Below are 19,317 nucleotides of genomic sequence, written 5' to 3' on the forward strand. Positions count from 1 at the left end.
CTTTCACTGCCTGGCTTATTTCACTCGGCATAATGCTCTGTAATTCCTTTCCTGATGCCACAAAGGGTAGGAGCTCCTTCCTTCTTTCTGCTGCATAGCATTCCATTGTATAAATATACCACAGTTTTTTCAAAGTGTTAATTTTACTTTAACTAAATATTCATTAATTTTTAAAATTACTGTTGACATTCGATATTATTTTGATTTTTCACATTTTTTATTGATGTTGAATTACAGTTGTCTCCATTTTTTGCCCTGCCATTCCCCACTGCCCCAGCCATCCCCACTTCTCACCCTTGATACTACCCATCTTTGGTTAGGTTCATGTGTGCTTTATACATGTTCCTGACAATCCCTTCTCTTTTTCCCTCCACTATCCCCTCCAACCTCCCCTTTGGTTATTGTCAGTTTATTCTTAATTTCAATGTATCTGTTTGTATTTTGCTTGCTCGTTTGTTTTATTGATCAGGTTCCACTTAAAGGTGAGATCATATAGTATTTGTCTTTCACTGCCTAGCTTATTTCACTTAGCATAATGCTCTCTAGTTCCATCCATGCTGTCTCACAGAGCAGGAGCTCCTTCTTTCTTTCTGCTGTGTAGTATTCCATCACATAAATGTACCATAGTTTTTTGATCCATTCATTTACTGATGGGCACCTAGGTTGCTTCCAACTCTTGGCTATTGTAAATTGTGCTGCTATGAACATTGTGGTGCATAGGTTCTTTAAAATTGATGTTTTAGGATTCTTAGGATATAATCCTAGCGGTGGAATTGCTGGGTCAAAAGGCAGGTCAATTTTTATTTTTCTGAGAAAATTCCATACTGTTTTCCATAGTGTTTGTACCAGTCTGCAATCCCACCAACAATGCACTTGGGTTCCCTTTTATCCACATCCTCTCCAACACTTGTTGTTTGTTGCTTTATGATGGCCATTCTCACTGGTGTGGGGTGGTATCTCATTCTGGTTTTAATTTGCACCTCTCTGATAGCTAGCAATACTGAGCATCTTTTCATGTGTCTCTGGACCCTCTGTATGTCCTCCTTGGAGAGGTGTCTGTGAAAGTCCTTTGCCCATTTTTTAATTGGGTTATTTGTCTTCTTAGAGTGGAGTCGTGGGATTACATTATATATGGTGGAGATCAAACCCTTGTTTGAGGTATCATTGGCAACTATGTTTTCCCATATGGTTGGTTCTCTTTTTATTTTAATACTGTTTTCTTTAGCCATGTAGAAGCTTTTTATTTTAATGAGATCCCATTTGTTTATTCTTTCCTTTATGTCCCTTTCTCTAGGGGATATATCAGTGAAAATATTGCTGCATGAAATATCTGAGATTTTCCTGTGTATGTTCTCCTCTAGGACTTTAATGGTATCACAACTTGTATTTAAATCTTTTATGCACCTTGAATTTATTTCTGTGTGTAAGTTGGTGCTTGAGTTTCATTTTTTTGCACATAGCTGTCCAGTTCTCTCAACACCATTTTTGAAGAGGCTATTTTTTTACTCCATTTTATGCTTCTTCCTTGTTTGTCAAATATTAATCAACCATAGAGACTTGGGTTTATTTCTGGGTTCTCTGTTCTGTTCCACTGGTCCATTTGCCTGTTTTTATGCCAGTACCAGGCTGTTCTGATTACAGTTGCCTTGTAATAGAGTTTGATATCAGGTATCGTGATCCCCCTTATTTTGTTGTTCTTTCTCAAAATTGTTGCCACTATTTGGGGTCATTTATGGTGCCGTATAAATTTTGGAAGTGTTTGTTCTGTATCTGTGAAATATGCTATTGGTACTTTAATAGGTATTGCATTGAATCTATAAATTGCTTTGAGTAATATGGAAATTTTGATGATATGAATTCTTCTGATTCATGAACATAGTACATGCTTCTATTTGTCTGTGTCTTCCTTAATTTCTTTCATCAGTGTTGTGTAGTTTTCTGAGTACAGGTCTTTTACCTGATAGGTTAGGTTTATTCTTAAGAATTTGATTTTTCTTGTTGCTATATCAAGTGGGTTTTTTTCCCCTGATTTTTGCTTTTGATGATTTATTGTTGGTATGCAAAAATGGCTTTGATTTCTGGATATTGACTTCGTATACTGCTGTTTCACCAAATTCATCTATTAGGTCAAGCAGTTTTTTTGGTGGAGTTTATAGGATTTTCTATGTACACTATTGTGTCCTCTGCAAACAATGACAGTTTTGTTTCCTCCTTTCTTATTTGGATTCCTTTTCTTTTCTTTCCTTTTTTTTTCTATTCTTTTCTTGCCTGATTGCTGTGGCTAAAACTTCCAACACTATATTGAATAGAAGTGGTAAAAGTGGACATCCTTGTCTTGTCCCTGATCTTAGTGGAAAAGATTTTCGTTTTTTCCCATTGAGTATGATGTTGGCTTTAGGTCTCTCATATATGGCCTTTATTATGTTGAGGAGTGCTCCCTCTATTACCACTTTGCTGAGTGTTTTTATCATAAATGGGTGCTGTGCCTTATCAAATACTTTTTCTGCATCTATCGATATGATCATGTGATTTTTGTCTTTGCTTTTGTTTATGTAATGTATTACGTTTATTGATTTCTGAATATTGTACCATCTTTGCATCCCTGGGGTGGATCCCACTTGGTCATGGTGTGTGATCTTTTTAATGTATTGTTGGATGTGGTTTTCCAATATTTTGTTGAGGATTTTAGCATTTATGTTCATTAACGATATTGGTGTGAAGTTTTCTTTCTTTGCTATGTTGGGTTCCTCTTGATAGGACCCTCTGTGCTTCCTGGACTTGCATGACTTTTTCTCTTATCAAATTAAGAAGGTTTTCTTTCATTACTTTGTCAAACAAGTTTTCTATTCTTTGCTCCTCCTCTTCTCCTTCTGGTATCCCTCTCACATGGATATTATTACATTTTATGTTGTCCTGCAGCTCCCTTAACCCCTCTCCATTCTTTTTTAGTCTTTTTTCATTTTTTCACTCTGTCTAGGGATTTTTTTTCTATCTTGTCTTCCAGCTTGCTGATTTGATCCTGTGCTTCACCTAACCTCCTTTTAATTCCTTTTACTATGTTCTTCATTTCAGATATTGTATTTTTTGTTTCCTCGTCTTATTTTTTTTTAATTAAATAAATTTATTTATTTTTTTTGAATTGTTTATGCTGTTACAGTTGTTCTATTCCCCCTTCATTCCCCTCCACCCTGCCCCCCCAACCCCCCCATTACCCCCCCCTTTAGCTTATGTCCATGTGTCTCAAGTCCTTTAGGTTCTGTATTTCCCATACTATTCTTGCCCCCCCCATCTATTTTCTATCTACTGTCTATGCTACTTGTTTTCTGTACCTTCTCTCCCCGTCTTCTCCTCCCACTCCCCTGTTGCTAACCCTACTTGAGATCTTCATTTCTATGTTTCCACTCCTGATCTAGCTGTCCTTTTAGTTTGCTTTCGTTTTAGGTGTGGTTGTTAATAACTGTGAGCTTGTTGTCCTTTCACTGTTCATGTTTCTTTAACTTCTTTTTCTTAGATAAGTCCCTTTAACATTTCGTATAATAAGGGCTTGGTGATGATGAACTCCTTGAATTTGGTCTTATCGTCTTATTGATAGTTTCCATTTCCTTTTTCATGCTGATGTCATTCACTGGAGCTTCCCTGGAGTTCTTAGAAGTTCTCACTGAGCTTCTTGAGCATCCTTATAACCATTATTTCAAACTCGATGTTGATAATTTGCTTCCCTCAATTTCATTCAGCAGTCTTTCTGGGAATTCCTTCTTGCCTTTTGATTGAGGTTTGTTTTTTTGTGTCCCCATTTTAGGTGACTCTTCTTATGTTTTTCTGCTTGTTGCTTTTATAAGCTTTGATACCCTACTTTGTGGTGTGATCTTCTGTGGTCGGAGACCTGTGGAACTCAGTGGTGCAGTCTGCTTGATCACCTGCACTTGATACTCTTTCCCTGCTCTTTATGCCTTTTATGTGGTTATGATTGGGTTGTTTTTTGTTGTTCTTTGGTGGGGTCTTACCTCTGGCTGACTGACTGAGAGTCACTCCTTCCTCCATGTCTTATATGCTGTTGTAGACGTGCTGCCAGAACAAAAAGCAAACAGCACAGGAAAGAGACCTATACCTGCAAAGATATCCTCTACCCACAATTACACTATAAACAGACAATGCACCAATATTAATAAAGGTGTAAAGAGGTTTAGATATTATATGAGTGAAAAAATGAATATGAGGTGACTAACTGAAAGAAAAGTGGTTTCGCAAGTGTAGAGGGAGGAGCAATGGTAAAAGTAGGGAATAGAGACAAGGCTAAGTTGGACAGAAAATAAAATTTACTTTGTAACAAAAAAAGGGTGGAGGTAAAGTGGAATGGAATAAGAGAGGAGAGGCATGTAGTATTAGGTTAAAACTGAAATTTAATGAAATATATATGTGTGTATGTATCTTGTGAGAGAAAAAATAGACAACCATAACAACTATAAATATATGTATATACTAAATATATATGTTATATATAAAATAATATTGCCCTAATTGCAGAAAATCCCCACCACAGAGATATCAACAACCAATGAGCTAATATTTATACAGGTGGAATGAGAATAATGGGGAACAAGGAAAGAAAGAAGAGCTTAAGGGATGTCTAGAGCAATAAAATTAGTTTGAGAGGTTAGAGGGAGAAGGAATACTAAAAACAAGGGATGAAAATCCAGCTAAGACAGAGAAAAATTAACATTTAAGATGAAAAAAATGGAAGGACAGGAGGAAGGCAAAATGGTATGGGAGATAGGAACAGTGAAATTTGAGATTTAAATACAAAGATAGTCACTATCTAAAATAAGATTAAAGAACTATAACAATAACCAGCTTATCCACAACCTACTAGCAAAGGTCGATAAAGATGGAGAGAGAGAATAAGGGTATTTTAAGAATGAAAGAAAGAATGTGAGATGACTAATGACATTCACAAATGGTTCTGAGAGCCTGGAAGGGGGAGTAATAGTAATAGTTTGGAATAGAAACAAGTCGTAGCAATAGAGAAAATAGAATTTACAACAAATATACAAAGGAGGAAGAAGGAGCTATTATGGAATAAAAGAAGGGCAGAACAATATGTGAGATTTGAAGTAAACTATATTATAAAATTTGGTGCCATATGATGCCCAAACTTGAAAGATATGAAATGAACGTCAAATATCTATACGGAAGAGAAGATACCATGTTGTTGCGCCTATCTCTATTTTCTCTGCTCTGCTGGGTTTAGTATATCATGGTCCAAGGAGCTGTGTAGCACATAATGTCTGGTGCAGGGCCTTATTCTTCTTTCCCTTGAGGAAATATACACAGCAGCAAGAAACTCCCAGGCCTGGCCTTACCACTCTGCGGAACCTATGATCCGTGCAGGTGGGGGTTGGGTTCACCTGTCTGTGAAAGGCTGTGGCTGACTGGAGCAAATCTCAGGCATTCAGTTCCTGCCTTTCAGACTTAAGCCTGCTGCTCTCTTGCAGGAGATTTGGCCTGAATTCACCACTCCGCTTTGCCCTCTGCTTGCGAGACATGTTGGGTCAGGTCTTCTTTTTCCTTCAGTGTATGCTCTGCCTTTAGTTAGCAAGGCTGCTGCATCCTGCCTATGCACACAGGCCTGAATACCTGGGTCCCAGCCAAGTCTTGGGTCTCACCTCAGCTCCCCTTTTAAGAGTTTCTCTCTTGCTCCCATACTACAGCATGAGTCCCTGGGGGTCCTATTTCCCCACACACTTTCTCTCCCCTACCATGACAGTCTCTCATGGTCAGGGCTAGCCAGCTCCTTACAGGGCCTCCAACAATTTTAATATTTTTTAAAGATTTTTTTTATTTATTTTTAGAGAGAGGGGAAGAGAAGGAGAAAGAGAGAAAAAGAAACATCAGTCTGTGGTTGCCTCTTGCACACCCCCTACTGGGGACCAGGCCTGCAAACCAGGCATGTGCCCTGACTGGGAATTGAACCAGTAACCCTTTGGTTTGCAAGCCTGTGCTCAATCCACTGAGCTACACCAGCCAGGGTGGGCCTCCAACAATTTTAGATAAAGTTTCTCTCTGAATCTTTCCCAGATGGTGTTAGAAAGATCCCCTTAGCTCTACAATAACACAAGGTGGTGACATCATGCTGTCCCTGCTCCCTCTGGAGGTCTTCAGCCTTGGGCCTGCCTGTTACCACTGTGCTGTTTCTGGAGCCCTCACCTCCCAGGACTTCTCTCACTGCCCTGGTAGCTCGCGGGTCCTGAGCAAATCTATAGCCACCCCAACTCTGTGCAGCTAGCAGTGCTTGGCTGGGCAGAAGTGGTGGTCCATCTAGAAAGCCCAGGTGGTTGGCCCCCAGGCACCCTGCAGGTGGCCGGTTCCTATGTAATCCTGCTTACTCCCCATGCTCTCCTCTACATATGCTCCCATTCACAGACTCTCACTCTCCGCTCTGTGTTCTGACTTCAAATCCTGTTTTTGTTTGAGAACAGATAAATGGAGCTGCCAGCTACTCTGCTACCATCTCAGAACCCCAATAGCCAAGTTTTTAAAACTCTCATAGTATAAACATTATGGATATAAATTTAAACTATATAAGGAAGAAACGTATCCTATTTCTTATATAGTTTGTATGGTATTTAGCATAATTCAGATCATTAATAAATGTTTATTTATCTCTCCTTTCCACCATCTCACAGGTATGCAATTGGCATTGCTTACAAATCAGCTCCCAAGAATGAATGGATTGGCAAGAATGCCTCTTCATGGGTTTTTTCTAGATGCAATAGTAACTTCATAGTGAGACATAACAACAAGGAAATGCTGGTGGATGTTCCCCCACAGTTGAAGCGTCTGGGTGTCCTTCTGGATTATGACAACAACATGCTGTCTTTCTATGACCCAGCTAACTCTCTTCATCTTCATACTTTTGATGTGACCTTTATTCTTCCAGTTTGTCCAACATTCACAATCTGGAACAAATCCTTAATGATCCTGTCTGGTTTGCCTGCCCCAGATTTTATTGATTATGCTGAGCGGCAAGAATGCAACTGTAGGCCACAAGAATCTCCTTATGTTTCTGGGATGAAAGCTTGCCATTAAGTTTCAAGTGAGCATAGAATTCACTGGCTCTCCAGTTCAACAGTTCTTCCCCTCCTAAACTTCAGTTAGTGTCTAATACACAAGATACAAAATAAAGTTCATTTGAAGCATCCAAAATAACTAGATATTAGAGATGTAATTTTTGTATGTTAAAGCTTACAATTCTATTAATGTTTTGAGTTTCTCAGAATAAATTATCTGAGTAGTCTGGGTTAAAGCCATTGGAGGAAAATGTAGACAATGCCTCTTTTGTCATTGGAGAATTAAAAATTTCCAGTAACTTAGAAGTATAAATTATATTGAAAGGAATTAAGATAATTCTAGGTAAAAATGTAGAATGATGTTCTGAACAAGGAGCTAGCTAGCCAGAAAGGAGGGTATCAACTTTTTTCCTGGCCAATTTGGCCCACTAGAATTTTGAACTATTAAATGATTGCATATAATAATAATTGCTTATAATAAAAACTATAGTCAAAAATTTATTATAAAGAAAATATGTATATAAAATATATAAAATGAATAGATATATTCATTTTATAATTATATATACATAATAAACTTTATAATTTGTTCATTTGGGTGAGAAATATACTGATAGGGAAAAAATTATACCATTTATTTTTGTCCCCTATAAGGAACATCAAAATCAGTCGACATTACTCACCTCCCTACATTCATCCCCTTTTATCCCCTTCTGTCACACACACATACACATGCAATAATGACATAGATGGTAGGAAGAGCTCTAGGTTGAATTAGGAGAGACTGAGGGACAATACTGCATAGGAGATACTATTGCTGGATAGAGAATTGATTCAGGTAGAAGTGTTATATGTAACAGTTTCATTGATACTACCTAATAAAGGAGGTTCCTCTGAATTGTTAAAAATTCTGAGACAGAATATTTCAAAACAGAGTTTTTCTATTCTCAAGTATATAGTTACTAAAATTATGCTAAAATGGATGTTCTTTAAGCATCTGCTTTATTTACGTAATCAGAATGGAGTGTTATAAATACAACTATTTGCACATAAATGTACTTGAATTTCTTTAAGAATGCCTGAGAACAGTTTGTCTTCTTTTTAAAATATTTTTTAATTATTATTTTTTAAATTGTTGTTCAAGTAGTTTTCTGCCTTTTACCCCCATCCCAGCCCACCCCCACAAGTTTGTCTTCTTAAACAGGTTGAATAGTTATTCCTTTTACAATTTTGTTTATACTCTTTATCTGCTTAGCCAACCCTTCACTGCAAATACAGTTATAAACTTTATCCCAGTCCTCATTGCTATCATTGAAGGGAATAAAGGTTTATGGTCTGTACTTTTCTCAATTCCACTGCAGGGATTAGGGATATCAGAACCAGAGCTTTTTCCTTTTTAGGAGTTGAGTCTGCTTCAAGGAGTCTACTTTTGGAGATTTGTGAAAACATTACTATTGTACAAGGTGGTAGCTCTAACGAGCCCCCCAGAATGGAGCATTGAAACAAAGCCAAAACTCTTGTCTTTCTTTCCATTACCTTGGTGGATGTTGATTCATCAATTCATTCAACAAACTACTAGATGCCAGGTACCACACTGCTGCTGAAATACTGATAAAACCCAGTTTCTGCTGTCAAATGACCTACTATTTTGTAGGAGAGACAAAGTATCTATATAACTCCTCTAAATAACACTTTTGTATTGTTTGTTCATGGAAAGGAAGCTGGAGACAGATACAAATAGCAGGCTCAGACTTACATATCTAGTGACAAAGTGAGCTTTTTTGTTTAAAAATATATATATACTTACTGCTAAATCAGAAAATGAGCAACCTCAGTAAGATTCTGCAGTGCTGGGAAATAGCTTTCTGTAATGGAGAACTCATTGCCTTTGGACAAAAACAAATGTAGTTTCTCTGCCATTTACTAGCAGTATGACCTAGGGCAAGTTCTTCATTTCTCTGAAACTCTTTCCTCTTTTATAAAATACCTACCTAACAAGGCTGTTGAAAAGATTTTAAAAGATAGCACGTGTAAACTGATGAGCACAGCACCTGGTATTTAGTTAAGTGTATAATGAATATTAAGCTCCTCCCCCTACCTCTCCCTGCCCCTGCCCCAGTAGAGTGTAGGGGTGCTTTAAAATGTATGCCTTTTGTTTCCAAGTTACTCTGGTCTCTCCTTTGTTGCCTATCCTCAAATTCTTAAACAAAACAAATTATTTTTCCCCCTTCATAAAACCTTTCACTGCCCCCTACACCCCATAGCATTCAGTAGAAGGTCCCAATTACTTAGGATTTGGCTTTTCAGGTCTCTATGTGTTTTCCCAGCTTCATCTTTGATGTCACTTTCCCCCTCATACTGGCTATCCTAGCCAAGCTCAACTATTTACACAAGTTGTTCTCTGGGCATCGAACAGAGACATAATGATTTTGACACCTAGAAGAAATAAACAGTTGTGATTTTTCTCAAGGGAATAGAATAAATATGATAAAAGTGCAAAAAATGTTCCACTTCCACCTCAGTCCAATTTCCTTTACCCTGTCCTTGGGTCTCCCATGTCATTCTCTTTTTGTGTGTGCCCTTCGGATTTTAGTGCCTTGAGACAAAGTTTCAACTTCCCTATCCTACTTTTGAGTCTAGCCTGTACCACCTTTCCCCATCCTCACCCTTCTTAATCAAATTAATTTCTGATCCTCTAGACTGGGTCATGTTCTTCTCTTCGGAGTTCCTATGGCACACTGAGCATCCCTACCCTGCATGCCTCAGTGATAGTCATATTGGATAGCAGTGTTTTTCAGAGTGTGGTCCTCAGACCACCTGTTAAAATCACTTTTGCTGTTTGTTAAAATAATTGATTCCGAGACCCTACCCATGATCTATGTAGAACATCTAGACACATGGGTGAAATTTTACATTTTAAACAAATTTTACATTTTAATAAGCTCTTCAGGTAATTCTGATGCACACAAATGTTTGATATATAATAATCATCTTCCCTACTAGATTATGAATACCTTGAGTGCAGGGACTGTGTGTTTGTTTTTGTTGTTGTGTTTTTAACACCTGACATAGTGTGTGGAACAGAGCAGTTGCCTGGATAATGTTTATTAAATAAATGTATGAATGAATGAGTGAGTGAATAATCAAGGTTACTAGTGTTTATTGTTTCCTGGGCAGAAGAGCTTGGTTATATCTCCATTTGGGCTATACTGATATTATTTTGCAGATTTCCCAGGATTCATATACATAAATGAGCATTGTCCTCCTCAAAAGCTCTTTGGAAGTTGACTGGGGGAATTGTCTGGAGCATGTAGCACCATTCTTTTCATTCACTTTTCCAACTTTGTTCTTTGAAGGTAGATTTAAGTTTTGGTTATAGTCAAAAATCACTCAGAGCTAAGCCTACTGAATAAATTATGAAATGGAACTGGGTTTGAGGTAAGCAATGAAGTTCCTAAGTCAAATAATGAAATGAAAATTACTTTCCAAGAAACAACATGGTAACAAAGTACTCAGTGGGAGTGTGGTGTGCCCCAGATACTTACTTCAGTAAACTTAAGACTTTCATAGGATATTGGCAATGCCAGGAACCTTAAGAGAAATCATTGAGTACCTTCAACTGAACCCAGTTGAAGAAAGGAAATAGGACCTTGTATTTAAATTAACACCTTCAAGGAAGGTAACTCCATAAGTTTTTGTTGTTGTTGCTCTACTCAATCTATTCTACCACAATCCTTTCTGCTAGCAAATTGTTCTGTCTACAATTTATGCTTATTTCCACTTTTATACTGTCTTATTGAAGAAAGCACAAAATAATAAAAAATAAAGTCAAACCTGTTTTGAGTATATGAAAGAAATTTTAGTGCTGCATTGGAGTTCTGGCTACTTGTAAGTAAGAGTAACTTTATTTGTATGTGTTTTTACCATGCAATTCCATTGTGTAACTTTGGATGCAGTGACATTCAGATTGCAGAAAAATCATTCACATACTCTTTTCAGCTAAAATACACTAAGTAAATTTTCTAATGTTTCGTGGTTTACATATTTATATATAACTATCTAGATGAAGCAATGCATGGATGGCGTTTTTGCAAAGTTCCAATATTTGATACCATTTCCTCTACAGAATGGAGGATGTGAGCCTGATAGGTAAGAACTACTCCCACAATTATTTTAATTTCTCAAGCCAGTTGTAGCCTTGGAGCCATCAGGCTGTATTTGGCTGTGCATTACAGGTTGGTCAGGTTGAATATCATCAGGTCAGGGAAAACTGCTTTTTGTAGTCTGATTTGCCAGCTTCAGACCAGTGTTGTATTGTTGTTGGCTAGAATATTTATTAGATGATTATTGACTATTTTTCATCAAATATTTTACCCAAGATTTTGTTTGTTACTGAGAGCTCTGGCCCAATAATGCCTCTCTTAGTGACAGAAATCTGACCATCTGTGGATTACACAGCCTCATCCCTCTAAAACATCCCAGCTTATCCAAAATGCTATATTATGAGTTAAATAAATATATATGTATTCAAGAGTTATTCATTGTCTCTCACTGGAGTTTAAGTTGTGGAGGGTGGAGATTAAAAGAAATAAAGCCATGAGTTGCTGGAATTGTCTAAATGATTTGGGGGAAATAGATGGAGATTTAGGCCAAGAGGATCCAGGGCATTGGAAATTGAGATCCAGTCACGAAGGCTTTGGTTTTAGGAGCAGTATACATTCAGGAAGACTAAAGAAATAAATGTATAAGGCCCAAGAAAACATGGCACAATTTCAGGGACTGGGGCAGAAGGTGGGATTTAAGGAAAAACAAAAATCCCAGTGCTGGAGCCTGTTGGTTAAGGTCAGGTTAGGGTCAGAAGTGAGCTGATTTGCTGTTCAAATGCTGGTCTAGGATGAGCCTGGGAGGTTCAGAATATTCCTCCAAGCTGGGTTTGAGCATACTTGAATCAGTAGTGGTTGCACTGAAACTAAAGGGGGCATATAATATGAAGCAAAGCCAGCTAGTCAAGAGTAGCAGCTAGAGCAATAACTTGTAACAGGTTGTCAGACCAAGGGCCTATGGGAACTATAGCCCAAAGGCAAGAAGATTAAAATACAAAAGAGTCAAGAATTTGGAATGTTGGGGCTAGTGGTCTAATTGGAGAGCAACCTGGGCAAAAACCAAATCTGGGCTTATTACCCACAGCTAATATTTTATATAATTTTTGGAAGTGTGATTTTTTTTTAGAAAGATGGGCTCTATTTAATGTGCCAGGCCAGAACAGACACTGGGTCTTTTATGTTCCCCTACCTAGGAATAAGGGAGGTCCTAAAGTCTAAGAGAAGCTGAGTCTTTAGCTAGGGGACAGGGTCTGTTACAAAGGTTAGGAGTAAAAGAGGCCAAGCAGGTTGTTACATAGATATTACAAATGTATATAGCGTAATAAAATAAGAATTCCTCACCTCCACTGAATTTCTAGGGGTAGAGGATCTAGTGGTCTTCCTATAACTATTGGGCATAATATACAAATTATAATTGTGACTAGTCTGGCCTGGTCATTCAAGAGGCATTTATTCATCACTCTTTACATTCCAAGTGCTCTTCTCATTTCTGTCAGGGAATATTAAGATAAAAGCATTCCTAACATTTATAATCTATTGGGATACCCAATATAATAATTCTTTCCAAGTACTGTATTTTGGCATGTGTAATTTACTTCCATGTTTAATGCACACCCACATTTTTGGCCCAAACTTTCAGGAAAAAATCTTTCATTTTAATTTTTTAATTCAATTTTTTGTTTATTTATATTTAGAAACAAAGCTGATTACCATGTTCCAGGGTATTGTTCTGCATACAGATATTGTTACTGCTTTCTAGAATTATACTTTTAATGCATAAACATAAATAAAAGAATTAAAAACATTTATGTAAATATGGAATTAGTACTACCCATGTATAATGCACATACCTATTTTTCCCTAAAAATTTTGGGCAAAAATTTTGCATTATACACAACAAAATACAGTAGTTTTGATCTATAAACTTGAGTTATTAGTGGTAGCTGAAAATGGAAGCCTTTACTGGAAATGATGGGATGACAATGGAAGCTCTTACCAGACTTGTACACAGGAGGTACTTAGTAAATACTGGTTGAATGGAATTAAAACCTGATAAGCAGAATGACAAGTGGGCCAGCTCTTACACTGTGAGGTTTTTCTTAGAGGAACGCTACATCACCACTCCTATAATCCATCTCAGATATGTATGCCTGGTCCAGTATTCCCACAACTGCCTCTTGGTAAGAGACTATTGTTTTTAAAGGCAAGTCTGCTTCAAAGAAAACAACTAGAAGAATTAATAAATTAGCTATCAACAAATGTACAGCCAGAGTGTAAAGTCCCAGAAAATGGAATTTGGGCTGACTTTCTCTTTGATGTACAGCAACAGGAAAAAGCCATTATGATCTGCATATATTTTTTAAGATGCAATGTTTTTAGCCCTGACTGCTGTGGCTCAGTGGGATGGGCACCATCCTGCAAATCAAAAGGTTGCTAGTTCAATTCCTGGTCAGGGCGCATGCCTGGGTTTCAGACCAGGTCTCCAGCTGGGGATGTGCAAGAGGCAACCAATCGATGTTTCTCATGCACATCAATATTTCTCTCCCTCTCTGTCTTTCTCCTTTCCCCTATCTCTAAAAATAAATAAAATATTTTAAGTCTATTTTTTAATTTTATTTTTCAATTAAGGTTGACATTTATATATTTATGTTACTTTCAAGTGTACAACATTGTGATTAGACAATTGTCTGCATATTTTTTTCTCCAGTTTAATGCCCTTAGTGATGAAGGAGGGTTCTTTGGTTACCAAAAATGTGAAATTCATAGTAAGCAGCTGTTGAGCACACAAGGCAAGGTGGAGTCCGAGGTCTAACTGATTCAGCAGGTAAAGATACAATGAATCATACATCTTCAGAGAAGAGCTGGTGATCTCTCTTTAGTGTCCATAAATTTATCTTTTTATCTCTTGTACAAGTTTAAATTTATTTGAGCTCTGCATTTATTTATTTGCATGAAAAATATCAGAAAGGAAATTGATTAACTATAGTTATTTCTGGATGGCAAGCTCTCTGATGACAGGAGCCTTGTCTACTTGGTTCACTGTTATATTGGAGGTGTCTAAACACACTTGGCATGCAAGTAGACAACCATCAATATATTGAAAGTGACTTGAGGAGATTGCGAGAGTAATCAATATATAATCGTGAATTTTCCTGGGCTAATCATCTTATCATTTGCATGGAGTGCTCAGATATTTTCAAAGATTAAAATTTTATTTTGAGCCCTGACTGGTGTGGCTCAGTGGATTGAGTGCCAGCCTGTGAACCAAAGGGTTGCTGGTTCGATTCCCAGTCAGGGCACATACCTGGGTTGCAAGCCAGGTTAGGTGCCCAGTAGGGGACACGTGAGGCAACCATACATTGATGTTTCTCTCCCTTTCTTTCTCCCTCCCTTCCCCTCTACCTAAAATAAATGAATAAAATCTTTAAAAAATTTTTTCTTTTGACTATACGGCAGCAAGATGGTGGCAGAGTCGGAGAATTTATCTTGCACTGCCTCCCACAATGAAGCTAAAAATAGAAATAAAGAGGAGAATAAAAAGGAGGACCAGTGCTGGGATCACCCGCCCACACAGTATCCACTGGTGAAAGGCCATTGGTATTTTTGCTTGCTGGACACAGAGCCTGCTGGAGACAATGTCACTTTTTTTCTTTTCTTTCCCTTTTTTTTTTATGAGGCCTATGCACAGGACTTGCATTCCCAGCCACTCTTAAATTTGGCTCCAGTGATGGAAGAGCAGAATGGATTGCAGTAGAGTGAGGAGAGTCTGGACAAGGAGGCTTGCTGGAGAAGCATGGGGGAACAGCTGCTGGGTTCCCAGTGCTAGGATGTAACACCATACTACAGTGGCCATTTTTCTTCAGAAGAGCAAGCCACTCCCTGAGGAAAAACAATTATGATAAGCTGAAATGCAAATGGCTTAAATACTCCAATCAAAAGATATAAGATAGCTGAATGGATAAGAAAACAGGAACCATGCCCTGGCTGGTGTGGCTCAGTGGGTTGAGTGAAGGCCTGAAGGCTGAAAGGTCATAGGTTTGGTTCCCAGTCAAGGCAAATGCCTGGGTTGTGGGACAGGTCTCTGGTTGGGTGTGTGTGAGAAGCAACCAACCATATGTGTTTTTCTCCCTTTCTCTCCTCCCCTCTAGAGATAACTAAATAAAGTATTAAAAAAAGAAAACATGACCTACATATATGTTGTCTACAAGAGATCTACCTCAGAACAAAAGATATGCAGAGGTTGAAAGTGAAGGGATGGAAAATATTCCATGGAAATGGACATAAAAAAAAGGTAGGGTAGCAATACTTATATCAGACAAAACAGACATCATAACAAAGGCCATGACAAGAGAAAAAGAAGGTCATCACTATATAATACTTAAGGGAGTAGTCCAACAAGAGGACATATCTTTTGTGAACATATATACACCCAATATAGGAGCACCTAAATATATAAAGGCAATCTTGGAGGACATTAACAAAGGAATAAACAGAATATAGTCATTGTAATAGATTTTCACACCCCACCATAAACAATAAATAAATCTTCTGAACAAAAATTCAACAAGGATATTGTGGCACTAAACAACACTTTAGATCAAATGAAATTATTTGATTTATACAGAACCTTTCACCCCCAAAGAAGCAAAATATACATTCTTCTCAAATGCACATGGATCATTCTCAAAGCTAGACCACATGACAGGACACAAAACAAACTTCAACAAATTCAGGAAAATTAAAATCATATCAAACATATGGTCAGATCCCAATGGCTTGAAAATAGAAACCAACCTCAAGAGAAAAATCAAAAACATCCAAATATATGGATTAAATAATGCATGGATTAACAATGAGATCAAGGAAGAAATTAAAAAGTATCTGGAAACAAATTAAAATGAACACACAACCTAAGGCAGTCCTGAGAGGGAATTTCATAGCAATACAGGCCTACCTAAAAAAGATGGAAACATTTCAAATACACGACCTAACCCTACATCTCCAAGAACTGGAGGAACAATAACAAACAGCACAGAGTGAGTACATGGAATGAAATTATCAAGATCAGGGCAGTATTACAAAGACTAAAAAAATTTCAAAGGATCAATAAATTCAGCAGCTAGTTCTTTGAAAAGATAAATAACATTAACCAGACTGATCCAGAAAAAAGAGGACCCAAAAAGATAAAATCAGAAATGAAAGAGTAAAAGTAACAACTGATACAACAGAAATACAAAGGTTTGTAAGAAATTACTGTGAACAAGTATATGCTAGGAAATTGGACAACCAGGGCAAAATGGATAAATTTCTAGAAACATACAGTCTTCCAAGACTGAGTCTGGAAGAAGCAGAAAACCTGAATAGACCCATAATGACCAGTAAAATTGAAGTGGTAATGAAAAAAATCCCTCCACACTATAGTCTTGGACCTGATGGCTTTACAGACAAATTTCACCAAACATTCAGAGAAGAACTAACACCAATCCTCAAACTATTCCAAAAAATTAAATGGAAAGAAAACTCACAATCTCTTTTTATGAGGCTATTATCCTAATACAAAACCAGATAAAGACACAACAAAGAAATAAAATTACAGGCCAAAATCTCTGAAGAAAATAGATGCTAAAATCCTCCATAAAATATTAGCAAACTGAATAGAACAATGTATTAAAAAGATCATACATGGAGGAAAGAAGATGGTGGAGGAGTGAATGGAAGTCACACTGACCTCCTCACAGGACCAATCTGGAAGTACAATGGACTGTGGACAAACCACTCAGAACAAACAACTGAGCAATAACCAGAGAGAGGCATATAACTTTGGATATACAGAACCAGCTTTGGCACAACTGGTCTGGTAAGGAGTGCAGTGGAGACGTGAGAGGGCTGGCTGGATACCCATAGGCAGCAGCACTGGCAGGGTAATTAAGCAGCTGGTTAGATACCCAAAGAAGAGTGGGGTATAAACCCTAAGCCAGGATTCCCAGCCTAGAACACCAGAACCCAAAAAAGTACACAGATAGCAACCAGTGGAAAAAGCAGCAGGGTTGCTCTCTGCCAGAGACAGATGGTTGGAGATGGGTCCAACCATTAAACAGACAGATGGCTGTTTAATGGGCCAACACACCAATTTTCATTTACAGCCACTTACTCAAGGCTGAGGCAAAGGCATGGGCAGAGTGGGCTGGAGATGCCTGAGGAGAGACTGGGGATGGAAGCCTTGGGAAGAGAACTGAGAGAGTAGCAGCCAGGATCCTGGTGCTGAGTTATCCTCTGGATAGCAGCAGCCTTTGTACTCAGGCAGATCACTGCTCTCTGAGTGGCAGGAGCCTGAGGGGAAACAATAGCTGTGACCCCAGAAGGGTCTCTGCCCTGGCTCTTCTGTGCATAAGCCTGACTGCTGAGTCCCAGTGATTGGTTGAGCAACTGAAGGAGACAGCCAGAGACAGTAGATCACTGGCAAAAAAGGAGCAGAGTGGACTAGAGAGAGACTGGGGATGGAGGCTTTGGGGAGAGAACTGAATAAGTAGCCACCAGGATCCAGTGCTGAGCCAACCTCCATATGCAATAATCATCCTGCTCAGACAGACTACTCCTCTCCAAGCAGCAGCTACCTAAGGAGAAACAATAGCCCCCACCACAGAAGGGAATCAGCCCTGCCCTACAGTGCTGAAACCTGACTTCTGAGTGCAGAGGGACCATATTAACAATGGAAGAAGACAGGCAGTGACAGCAGATCACTGGAAGTATCAAATAGGATGCTTTAGGTTAGACAGGGTCAAAATCTGACATCACCAGAGGCAGATCCAGAAAGAAAAAAAAACAGTGGTAAAGATAAGAGGCTACCAATATGAAAGCCACTGTAGTCTTCCTTGCAATTTGTGATACTTTCTTTCCTGCATAGTTCTACAACATTCATTTCTTGTCCAGCAAATTTATATGTAATAAGTCACTAGATTGTATACTATAGTGTATGTCAGTTCACATATTTTGTCCCTACCCTTCTCTTAGTTCATGTTACCTTCATCTTTCCTTGCAACATTCTCACTTCAAATTTAGTTTTCTCTCTAGCTACAACTTATTTCCATTCCACACTCTTACTATCTCTCCCCTATCCAGACAGTCAAAATGAATTCTCTTGTCAAGGGTAATTTCACATCCTTTTACCTAGCTATTAAAATACCCATGTTCTCTCTAGACCTGTAACAAACTTTGCTAGTTGCTTGTGGGTAGGGTAGTTGTTGTTGCGTTGTTTTTTCAAGGTTATCTCTAGAGCTTCACTAATTCTGTATTTCAAATAACAAAATTTACTGGACCACTGTCCTACTCTTTTTTTTTTACTCAAATTTTAATTATGCCATCTTAGCCTGTTCTTTGTCTTTCTTCTATTTCTCCTTCACTCTGCCCTTTTATTTTTCTTTATTCTCCTTTTTTTCTTTTCCTTTATACCCTAAACTTTAATTTTTCCCTCACTTAGTCTTGTTTTTGTTCCTCACCCCTAGTATTTTCTCTCCCTCTGGCATACAAAATCACTTCCCATTCCTCTAAACATCTCTTAGACTTTTCTTCTTCCCTCTTATCCCCATAACACCTATATTAATTTTAGCTCATTTGTTGTTGATAGTACTCTGGTGAATCTTCATATCTAATTTGTCTCCTATATTTTAGTTAATTTAAAAATATTTTCCTTTCTTTTTCTTTCTCTCTCACTTTATTTTATTTTATACTGTTTTAAACCTAATATTTAACCTAATATTATATGCTTCCCTTCTTATAGTTTATTCCACACTCTTTAGTCCATTTCTTCATTCATGAGGTAAACTTTATCTTCTCTCCTTCCATCTCTCCAACTCCCAACTCTACCCTCCTCCCTATATTGGTGCTCTTCCTTCTACCCTCTCGAAATCACTTCTCTTTCAGTAGGTTATATCATATCCACTCTCTTATAATAGTCTTAATCTCATTATAACCTTATAAATACTCCTTCATTTGCTATTGATAGTGGGATTCTACAGCAGGGGAGTTATATTTACTGGTGTGGGTTTGTTTCTTAGGCTCTGTGGTCTTGTTCAGACATTGTCTGCACAATAGCACACAAGACCCGGTAGGTGAAGTGACCCTTAGTCAACCAGAAGCAGAGAAGGACC

General features: G+C 38.0%; 1 protein-coding gene across 4 annotated transcripts in view; it reads left to right on the forward strand.

Annotated features, from left to right (window-relative positions):
• The window catches only part of MID2 (midline 2), a 161,102-nt gene extending 148,243 nt beyond the window's left edge, over positions 1–12,859 (forward strand). For 3 of the 4 annotated variants that reach the window (XM_037167111.2, XM_037167112.2, XM_053657522.1), the window contains one exon: positions 6,684–12,859. In XM_037167111.2, the coding sequence (XP_037023006.1) occupies positions 6,684–7,086 (403 nt within the window). In that variant the 3' untranslated portion in view covers positions 7,087–12,859. The remainder of the gene's footprint in view (positions 1–6,683) is intronic. The other variant, XM_037167115.2, reaches the window with a different exon arrangement.
• Positions 12,860–19,317: the final 6,458 nt, after the last annotated feature.

The sequence above is a fragment of the Artibeus jamaicensis genome, unplaced genomic scaffold (genome assembly GCF_021234435.1).
Source record: "Artibeus jamaicensis isolate MK-2021 breed Jamaican fruit bat unplaced genomic scaffold, CSHL_Jam_final scaffold_461, whole genome shotgun sequence".
Classification (NCBI taxonomy): domain Eukaryota; kingdom Metazoa; phylum Chordata; class Mammalia; order Chiroptera; family Phyllostomidae; genus Artibeus; species Artibeus jamaicensis.